A 10927-nucleotide genomic window follows, 5' to 3' on the forward strand; every position below is an offset into this window, starting at 1 on the left:
GGAAGGATGTGCTATGGGTCAGGGAAGAAACCACTTAATTCTCATATTGGCTCCAGAGCAGGGGGTGGTTCCAGAAATCTTTTTAAACCTTTAACATTGTGAGTTTAGGGATTTTTCTTTGTTGATATTTTCACTGGTTTCTGAGAAAAAAATTGATGGATAAAAAAATCGGGCACACTCCGGTTACTGATATGAGTGTGTGCAGCTTGACTGAAGCCGGGGACTGTTGGGCCTCGGTGGAGGTATGAGCTCTACTGAGTACCATTGTATTTCACGTTACTATTGATGTATTTGAAGAAGTTGATACTTTGAGTCTTTAATACTTCAATGTTAATTCAGCTGATGAAGTTCAGTTTCTCATAGTGATGATCTATGAGATGATCTGCTCACTTCACTAGAAGTCAAGTAAAAGACTGTCGATCTAATTATGGCTCCAGTTCTCTGCCCTTCTCATGTTGTATGAAGGTTTGATAGAACACACTGGTGCGACAAACACGACTACAACACAATGTACATTAAACAATTGACCCCATTTCCCCTCTCTGGAGACGACTGGTAAATGGGCTACACTAATAATACTCTTAATACATTATACGGACCAACAACAGTTCAGCCCCTAATAAGAGTTTGTCCTATTTATTGTATAAAATATATGAACGGGTCAATTAAACTCTCCGAAGTCAAATGAAGACAAATTAAAAATAAGGAGGTATAACTCAAAAACTCTACGAGCACAGGAACATTTTCCCAACATAACATTGTTCTGTGCCACTCGTCACCCCCACCCCCCACCCCCCTTCCAAAAAACCCCCCTGCCATTTAAAAAAGAAAAAAAAAAAGAGCAACATCTTTACAACTTCCATGAGATGCAGTAAATTGTGCTTTTATGGGTAATGTGCCCATTAAAGAGTAAAAGCAATCTGAGACGTCAAGACAAATGACAGCTTTTGAGTGCCATCTGCAATCTCTAGCTTCACAAACTCAATTATTCATAATGCATTTATGAAGTCCGCTGAGACTGCGCTGTCATCCCTGTTCAAACTAACGGGGAAAAGCAACATAAAGGGACAGGCTCTTTGAGACAATGGCCCGGAACATTCCACTGCCGTGTTTATGCTGCCACCTGCTGGGTAAGAACCATGACACGGACTAAAGAAGACACGACAAGAAGTGACTATAATTAGAAGTGAGAACCTTTTATTTCTCAAAATCAAGATGTTTTCCCCAGTAGGCAGAGAAAAACCTCCATATCAATATGATATAACAGTAATATGGATTCTTCTGAATCTAATTAAATCATAGACACGTCTCCGGCACTTTATCGTCATAGTGTGAAGTGGCACTCGGTAACAAGTACACACCAGGTAACATGTGGTTTTTGTGATCCGATCACAAGTGGACAGCTCTAGATCCACGTGGGAACGCACTCAGACCGGATAGCGATCCGATCACACCAGACCGCATAGGGAGGTGGTCTGGGCCACACGTGAACACATTCTTGTCACAGTGTGACCGCAAGTCAGTCCTGGGCCGCTTACTCAGCTGATGTCCTCTGACCCCCCTACAGTTTCACTTTCTTCAAATAAAAAAAACTTGTCTCTCTACCATTCTTTCGATCGCTTGTGCCGACACACACACAGTGACATCGAGTCAAAACAAAATCAATTTCTCTTATCTAACACAAATGATGTACGTTTTCATTTGCATGTAGAACAGGGAAGTGACAGGAGACACATAAAGGACGTATTTAAATACCAGGTATGAACACGTATTTAGCACTGGCCACTTTTGACAGGATCTCTGAGGACGGATGTTACTACCAGGTGTGTACGGGGCCTTAAATTCAAACACTGTTGATCGAATGTGAAGTCCAGAAGAGAAAAGTCAGAGTGGCTGTGGGTTCACCAGGATAACGCTCTCCCCCCGGATGAAGAGCTGGTTGATGTGGCGTGTGTGGACTTTGCCGTACTTCTGGGAGCCGGTCTTCTGACAGGCTCCGGGGCCCGGGGCCTTTAGTGAGGCTTTGTCTTTATCCTGTTTGGGTTGAACGCTGGACTCAGTCCTGCCGCTGGGGTGAGAAGCTTTAGGATTCACAGGCTGATGCTCGCCAGCTTGTCTCTGGGTTTTGTGTTTCTCTGGTGGATCGTCACCTCCTGAGCTTTCCTGAAGTTTCAGCTTCTCAAAGAGCTGCACAAACATTTAAGACACGTTAACACACGAATACAACAGTTCTAATGTTAATTTCAAATGATTTAATGTCTGTATTTTTCACATGTTTTTATTGTGTAATATCTCCTCATATAGTAGCTATCACTGTTACTGTCAGGGTGCTTCATTCCTGTGCTGGATTCAACAATCACCTGCTTACACATAAGGAAGTGATGCATGTATCTCATCCAGCTTAACTGGTTATAATTTAACCCAGTGATGTCCGCCTCACTGTTTATTGTTCCCTCACATAAAACCACATCAGAGCTCTTGTAAAGGACATGCAAATCAAATTCAACAATGGGAAATGCAGGGTGGCTTTTATTGATAAGCACGGGAAACACTGTCTTACTGTCAGTGGATCCCTTTTAAAGAAAGGAAGGAGTAATGGAAGAAAAAGGAGCAGCCATCGTATCATGGAGAGGATTGTAAATTAAACTACGACTGAATGGGAAATAAGAGACAATGAAAACGAACACATACCCGTGTAATGGTGAGGGCTTTCTCATGGTAGAATGCCTCTCCCAGCAGAGGCTCCCTGTAAGTCTCATCCACGTCTACCATTGCCTGAAAAACAAAACGCAACTGGTGAAGACAATATAAACCCATCACATTTATGGTAACAAGTACATTGGCGATCATTTCAGGTTCAGCACAAGCAGCCGTCACTCAACATGTACACTCACCATGTTCCAGAACTTGTCAAAGGCCACGACGAAGCCCGAGCACACCCCCCTCAGTCCCTTAAAGGTCCTGATGTGCACTTTGACCCTCACCCTCTCCTCAACGCAGCGGTACAGCTCACCCAAAGGACCGCCTTTACACACTGGAGACACACATGGCACACGGGTCACACTGCTGTTTCTACCACTGATAAATCATGGAAGGAATTCATCTTGTAAACGTAAAAAGAAGAGGACAGGAATAAGAGGCAAAACACACGTATTAGATTCTGGATGTGTAAAGTCAGATTGTCTTTTCATCTGGATAGTCTACAAACTGGTGAATTGAATTAAAGAGGGAGAGGAAACAAGGAATGCATTATATAGTAGGTTATATTCAGGGCTGATGAGTATTAGAATTATGTCAATCAATCGCGGTCACTGTATTTCAACTCAAGATAGCATTCATGGGAAATCTTGGACCGACATGTTAGACACCTGTCAGTGTTTCATGTCGACTCACGTCTGTTTGTCCACTAAACATCAAGACTGATGTTTGGTGGACACCAATCCACTATATATGTAATACCTGATATCTGCTGATGAATCAAGTACTTCTTATGACTTTTCTAACAAAGTGTTTTGTGAGAAGTTGTGTTTTTGGGGTGGTACTATGACACTATGAGCTAGAAGAACCAGGGCAGGGCCAATTGTACAACTATATGTGGGTTGTCCAAGTGCGATCAAGTTATCAGACAAGCCAAAATAAACTTAAAAGCTTCAATGCAAAGCTATTATTTGAAAATACAAGTTTATAATTATTATACTTGTATAATACAGGACTGGGCCCAGGGGTAATCTGAAGTATCCCTGTTCTGTCAGTTGTCTTTTCTTTAAATAAACCACTTAAAAGTCACTTACCAGACATTTGTTAAGAATGTATATTTACACACTGAGCTTGAACGGGGGTCAATTCTTAAACTATAATCAGTGATGTTGCTCAAAGCTACAGAGTAAACAGTAAACAAGGAATGGCTTCAACCGGGACGTGTAAAAGGGCCCCTTTGTGTAAACAGCTTGTATAGACATCTTGTGTCTTGGATCAGAGATCCACGTCTTTGTTTGGACCTGTGACACATCAACGTGTCCTCTGCTGAAACCCATCTACACAACGTGGTGAGGGAGCAGTGTCGCTGTGGACTGAACCTACGGGGCATCCTCGTCAGGACGTTTTTCTGCGGCTTGTTCCTCTTCCTGCTCCGCGGGGCGCTGCCGCTGCTCTCCCCCTCCTCCCCCTCCGGCACCGGGTTGTTCACCATCAGCTTCTTCAGCCTGTCGATGCGCTCCGGGTCCACCGCCCCCTTCAGGGCCTTCAGCCGCTTCTTCTCCACGTTCTCCGGCTTGGCTCTGCCCCGGCCGCCCTTCAGGAAGCTCTCGTACGCCGCCACGTTGTTGAAACACTTGACGTTGGGGAAAGGAAGTGACACAGTGGGAGAGTAGAGAGCGAGCAGCGGGTCAAACCTCTCCGAGCACACGTCGACTTTATCGGCGTCATCGTCCCCGGTTCTCCTGTCCCCCTCCGGTCCATGCCCCGGTGCTGCTGCTGCTGCTGCTGCGGTACGGGAGCCGCTTCCCGGTGGTTTCTCTGTTCTGTCTCTTTCCCTCTCCTCCATGTTTGAAACCGCCGCAGAGGAGCACACGCTGAAGCGAGGAATCATGGGAAGGTTGAGGTCGTGGGTTGAGTTGAGGTATCACTCTGTACCGGCTTCCAGGGGCGATACACGTCACAATCTTATGATAAGAGCAGAGTCCACCAGTCAAATAGTGAATTAAGTCTCAGTCGTGTTATTAGTTGTGTATTTTCTCTATGGATCAATAGAAAATATAAACACAACGCAGAAATAAACACAACAATATCCCCCAGGATAGAGTTTCGCTTCAAACTACAAATTCCTGAAGTGGCCTTTCTGTGCTCTTATTCGTAGACGATCTTTGATTGTACGCTCGCCTCTCCACAACAAGATGGCGCTGAAACACAGAAGATGTTTGACAGCTAATTTTACAAATGTGTTTTTGCTTTAACAAATGAACGCACGCAGCAGCACAACAATAAACTGACACGTGGTAGTAGTTGTGTTTTTAAAGAGAGAGCAGTTAAGAGGGGAAACAATCAGCTGTTTGTTTTACCTTAGTTGGTTTTAATATCCGGAACTTTAGTTCGTTTCGTTTTTTGTAGCGCTACGACACAGTTCGGTGTCGGACTGTACACAATGTGTGTGGTGTGATGTGACATCTTTGTTGGACTATTTTCATATCAACAGCTTCGTTAACCCACTAAATCAAAAGTTGTTTGTGTAGTTGAGTAAATAGTCAAATATTAGCGCATGAAGCTAACTGGTTTCCTAGACGCAGCTGACTGTGTGTTTATTGAAGGTGAAGAGGACCAACACCACATGACACCCAAGTGTGAGTACTAACTGATTCTTCCATGATGATCAATGTTTGTTGTTTTGTGTCTTCATGTCCAATCAACGCTGTGTCATTTTAAAGTATCACCACCTCTCCTTTACGACTGATGTTTGATGTTGATGCAGCTTCACTGACACTGACATTGAAGCCGCTGATCTTCTTCCACTGTTTGTGCACTGCTACATTTGGGGAGGATTTGCAGGACTGGCTCTCAAAAACCTCAAAAACCTACTGTCCACTCAAGAGAGAGCCCACAAGAGAAAACATTGTATTTGGTATTGATATAACAATATAACACTGAGAGTGACTTGGTCCTGGCTAAATCTTTCATCCACATATCCAAATAGAGGAAAATAAGACCCTCTGACTTTTTTTTTTTTATCAAAAAGGATCTGGTGAACAATCAGCTCATTGAATAATAGAAAGGGGAACATAATAATTCTCAGAACTGAAAATATTTGATGACTAACCAATGACGTCTAGAGCATTCAGGATTACTCATTATTTTTATTTTATTATTAATCTATTTACTAATTAACTTTTCCCTACAATTGTATGTATTTTCTGTTATTCATATCTGATTATATATTAAGTTTGAGCAATCCAATATGCCTTGTATGTTAGATGATATTTAATGTTATGATCTCCACACCATGGTGTTTGTAAATGTTTCTTTTTCAGGCACAGCCTCATGGTGATTGGAATTACCTGCAGATTTCTTGGCTGTCCAAGGTTCGGCGTTGTCAAACCCTCAGCCCATCTTTTCACCTCCAGCAACATGGCAAAGAGCAAATTCGAGTATGTCCGCAACTTTGAGACGGATGACACGTGTCTCCGGAACTGCTACATAGTCGTGAGACTGGATGGTCGAAACTTCCACAGGTGAGTTTCCTTTTCAAGGTGCATATGTGTCATATCTGTGGACAGAGTGATGTTGACACCATGCTGTTTCTTCTTGTATTCTGTGGCAGGTTTGCTGGGCAGCACAACTTTACAAAGCCCAATGATAACCGAGCCTTGGGCTTGATGAGCAGGAGTGCACGCTCTGTGATGGAGGAACTAGAGGACATCACCATAGCTTACGGTCAAAGTGATGAGTTCAGCTTTGTTTTTAAGAGGACCTCCAACTGGTTCAAGAGGAGAGCCAGGTAGCAGAAGTGTGATGTCTCTCTCATGCATTCTGTTCACATATTGTTGAAATTTGTCTGACTCAATTTCTCCTGCTCTCTCTTCTCGCAGTAAGCTCATGACCCACATTTCCTCCCAGTTCTCCTCCTCATATGTGTTTTACTGGAAGGAATTTTTCGAGGATCAGCCCCTGCTGTATCCCCCAAGCTTTGACGGACGTGTGGTCCTGTATCCTACCAACCATAACCTCAGAGACTACCTCAGCTGGAGGCAAGCAGACTGTGAGTACACACAGTGCCTGAACCTATTAGCAAATCACACATTTGACAAATAGATGAAATAGTTCATTAAGCGAATGAGGCTGAACTATGTTAGACTGTACTTATGTTTGTTGTGTGTTTTTCAGGTCACATAAATAATTTGTACAACACCGCGTTTTGGACATTAGTACAGAGGGGAGGGCTCAACACAACTCAGGCAGAGGATCGTTTAAAGGTGAGAGGGCAACACAATCTAAAAGGTCTGTGTAGATTTACACAAATGCATGTGTGTTTATTTAGTAATAACAATGTTATTAGGAAACTATAGTGTGATAACAACATAAATACAAACAATAACTGTTCTTCACATAGTAATCACATTCTGGTGAATGTTTCATTTGTGCTACAGATATGATCGAGTATGTCTGCACACTAACTCATTTCTGTCACCGATTATTTTTTCGGTGTCGACACTGGTGAAAGTCAGCCAGCTTCCTAATTTCAAGGAAATTGATAAATTAATCAATTCATTGTACAGTAAATGAGTATAAAAGAATTTCATTGTTTGCTTCTTTTTACTCTCAGCTGAGATGAAAAGTTACTCTTTGAAACCCCCCAACTCAGTTCATCGCTTCCTGTCAATTCTAAATGTGCTGATTTAAGGAAATGATTGAACTAATTCAACAGAAGTGGGACATGTTTCTGTAGAATTTCCTCAGGTCTAACATTGTCCATGTCAGCTGCCACTGACTGACACAGCTGTTCACTGGAAGTCCCTCCGTTCCCCAGTGTCCACTTTGAGGGGAACTCAAATGATGTGTTGACAGCTGACGAGTTGTGGAAATGTTGGTTCTGGCTACGCTGGTCAACATGAGTCATTCACAGCAAACCTTTTGTTATTCCTGGTTCCTTTATCCTGTCAAAAAAGTCTTTGGAAGAACAAATGCACAAATCAAAGAAGGCAAATATGAGATCTTTACAGATCCCAGCATCAATGGATTTCATTTTTCAAATAACAAATCAATGAATACAGAGTGATTAATTTCTTTTGCTGTAATTTTTATATACCCTTTTGTAATATTTACACATGTCTGTGTGTTCCCCCCCCTCTCAGGGAACAGTAGCTGCAGATAAAAATGAGATCCTGTTTTCAGAGTTTGACATCAACTACAACAATGAATCTGCCGTCCACAGGAAAGGCACCACTCTCATCTGGGAAAAGGTTTGCTATTTAAAAGAGTTTGAGTCTGCAGCACAATTATTACAGAGCAATTCACTTGGAATACTCCTGCTGTAGATAGACATCTTTGGTTTTCATGTGTGAATTTTAAACTCCTTCATTGTAACCACTTCTACCTCACCTGTCTCAGCCATTTCTACTCAGCTTAGTGCCGTCATACATGTTCCTGATTAGTGCCGTCATACATGTAGGATTTAGAGTAAAGTGTGATACATGTCCTTGTCATAACTTTTGCTCCTTTTAAACAAAATCAGCAGATTACTGCACCGACACTTACCAGCATATGTGAAGGTCACATAGTCGTGCATTATATATCTGTACTGAAATTGAAGCAGAAGAAGACATTTTTGTTACATCATGGAAGTATGGGTTGGCCTTGGCAGAGTTTGGTCTCATGCTGGACTCACACAAATGCGTCGCTTTGACGCAGAGGCGATCGTCATAACAAAAACCATCACAGTTTCATGCACGGGACACACAACATAGCTGGCTTTCAAGGGCGAAAAAGGCAAATCTTCTTAAATGTCAATCTATTCCTTTTTGTTACCTTTTTTAAAAAACTAATCCTATTCCTTATTCTTTGCAGAGAGAAGAAACTGTCATTAAACGCATGAAGCCCCCAGGTGAAGAGGAGAAGGACGTGCCTGTGACCAGCAGCAGGAGGAAGGTGCAGGCCTACCACTGCGACATTATAGGAGACCAGTTCTGGGAGGAACACCCAGACGTCCTGGAAAACGACAGCTAACAGCTCCTCTCCTGCTGCAGGAGAACGACTCTGAGCTCAGCTCGGCCAGAATGGTTGAAGTGGACCCATATGATGTTCCCTAGAGGCTAAAAGAACGTTTTCTGAACCTGAAAGCTTTGATGACAAACTTAGTACAGTGGCTGTTAAAAGTAAATTAAACTTCTGTCAAAATCCTCACTTGCCTAAATTGCACCATGTCTCTTGTGTTCAAAGGGAAACAGGTGATTTCAAAATTATATATTGAGGACATGACCAGCACATCACATCTGCCTCTCTCAGGCCTGGTCTAGTGTATCCTCTAAGGTCACTTTCCAAAAATATATTCTTATTTGATCTCATGAATGGCATTTAGAATACCACCATTACTTGCTCTGGAATGTTTATATGATTCCTTTTGGCCCACTGTTTCTTCGAGGTTTTTTTTCATCCCTGTGGGCGTTTTGAGTTTCAACACTCCCTGTTTAGTTCCCGGAGTTTGGATTTTAATGATTCAGGAAGCCCATCTGGAAAGTTTTCAATATTACTTCAACTTTATTGTAATCAGGAGCAAATCTGAGGTATAAATAAACAGAGGAAAGCAGAAACTTGTGCCTCGGCAGAAACAAGTGGCCTTGTCTTACAGCCAGGACGCCATTTGGAGATGTGAATGGATTCATAAGCCTGCACTCTCATCTGTGCTAAGAATACCTCACACACCCTGCGTACACTCTATCCCTCTGACATGTGCTTGGTGGCATATTTATCGTGGCACTCACTCAGTGTGAATGGCTACTGGAGACTTGAAGTGGTACTGTATTTTGTTACTGTAGTAGGCTCAGTTACTGGCAGGTATTGGAGCTGTATTTTTGGTTCTCTGACCTTGTTAGAATCATGATGCTACTGTACTTTATGTAACTCGTGTTTTATCATTTGGAATCAAATTCATTCATAGAGTTCTGTCTGTTTTAATAAGAAGTGTTTGTTATACTCTCCACTCATTCAAATTTACAAAACACTTATAACAACAAGTGGATCTTTTCCTGATGACATCAACCAGCTTTGTGCTCAGATCCATTCTCTTGGTTCAACTCAACACTTACAGTGATTCAGCGTGCAGCTTTATATAATAGAAGAAATACAAGAAACCTGAGCGTGTGGCAGGTTGTGCAGTTATTTAAAGACAGCATGTGTTTACATGCAGGGCCCTGTCTCTAAGCCTTCTGAGCTGCTGCTTGGAAAACATAGAAGACATAATTCACATGACTTCACAAATAAACCAACTTTATTGGCTCCTTAAAAACATTATCTGTCACTTCTGATTGGTTATGCAGCTGTACATATAAACTGCAAGCACATCGTATTGTTCAGACGGCTTTTACGAGCAACTGAGTTATAAAAATGGTCTTGTAAAAATGTTTTCTAAATAAAGAGTAGCTCATTAAGGCTCTTTGATTTGCTTATGAATCCATCACTTCTTAGCTTCTATTGAAGTTAGCATTGCTTGTCGTGGCCCTACCAGCCCTTCTCATCACGGTGGTGTCCAGTCCTGAAGAAGTAGCGCTGCTCTGAGGGCATATTTCTTGTATTGCAAACTTGGAAAGAGATCCCAACCACCAGCTGGTCCCAGCAAGAAACCGCAAGCTTTCATATAACGCCTTCAAACAATGGAGTGTATATAAAATGGATGATGTTTCTTCACCACCTCCCACTATCCAGGAATGAAGCCAAAATATCCCATATGTGAAGTCTGAGCAGTAGCGATCGGTTGGAGCACTGGTGATTGATACACACCCTCGACCAATTGTGAGTCAGTCTCACTTGAACAAACATCAGTGTGATACCATCTACCTAAAATGACAGAAACAATCAAGGAAAAAATATTTGACGTACACTTTTTCGTTTGGTTCATGTCCCTTCCACTAACATGGAGGAAGATTTATGACTTATACTCCAGTCAGCCACCAGGTGGCGATTGAGACTCTTTGGCTTTTGTCATGTCCTCCATCTTTACATAGAGTCCCTGCTGTTCCACTGTCAACTATTGTTTCTTCAATCTATGGCTTTTTAGTTCCCCAACTTGATAGAAGTGTCATACTGAATTTCATAAGCACTGTAATGATAATAATAATTATAATAATTATAATAATAATAATAACAAATACACTTTATTTATATAGAAAATAAAATGTCATGCGTTGGAACAAGAAAGACATCAAATCAATAAAAGGACAGAATA

General features: G+C 42.0%; 2 protein-coding genes across 2 annotated transcripts; one reads left to right on the top strand and one right to left on the bottom strand.

Moving 5' to 3' along the window:
- Window positions 1-1175: 1175 nt before the first annotated feature.
- Window positions 1176-4589, bottom strand: lsm11 (LSM11, U7 small nuclear RNA associated). Its single transcript, XM_034598238.1, has 5 exons — window positions 4081-4589; window positions 2895-3034; window positions 2692-2775; window positions 1799-2187; window positions 1176-1746 (listed from the first exon to the last, which is right to left on the bottom strand). The coding sequence occupies exons 1-4, from the start codon at window positions 4586-4588 to the stop codon at window positions 1885-1887; spliced, it is 1035 nt and encodes a 344-aa protein (XP_034454129.1). The 5' UTR covers window position 4589; the 3' UTR covers window positions 1176-1746; window positions 1799-1884.
- A 392-nt stretch (window positions 4590-4981) lies between these two features.
- On the top strand, window positions 4982-9024 carry thg1l (tRNA-histidine guanylyltransferase 1-like). Its single transcript, XM_034598239.1, has 7 exons — window positions 4982-5336; window positions 6021-6221; window positions 6311-6487; window positions 6579-6748; window positions 6874-6962; window positions 7842-7949; window positions 8554-9024. The coding sequence occupies exons 2-7, from the start codon at window positions 6031-6033 to the stop codon at window positions 8710-8712; spliced, it is 894 nt and encodes a 297-aa protein (XP_034454130.1). The 5' UTR covers window positions 4982-5336; window positions 6021-6030; the 3' UTR covers window positions 8713-9024.
- The last annotated feature ends 1903 nt before the right edge of the window (window positions 9025-10927 follow it).

Source organism: Hippoglossus hippoglossus, chromosome 10 (genome assembly GCF_009819705.1).
Source record: "Hippoglossus hippoglossus isolate fHipHip1 chromosome 10, fHipHip1.pri, whole genome shotgun sequence".
NCBI classification, from domain to species: Eukaryota; Metazoa; Chordata; class Actinopteri; order Pleuronectiformes; family Pleuronectidae; genus Hippoglossus; species Hippoglossus hippoglossus.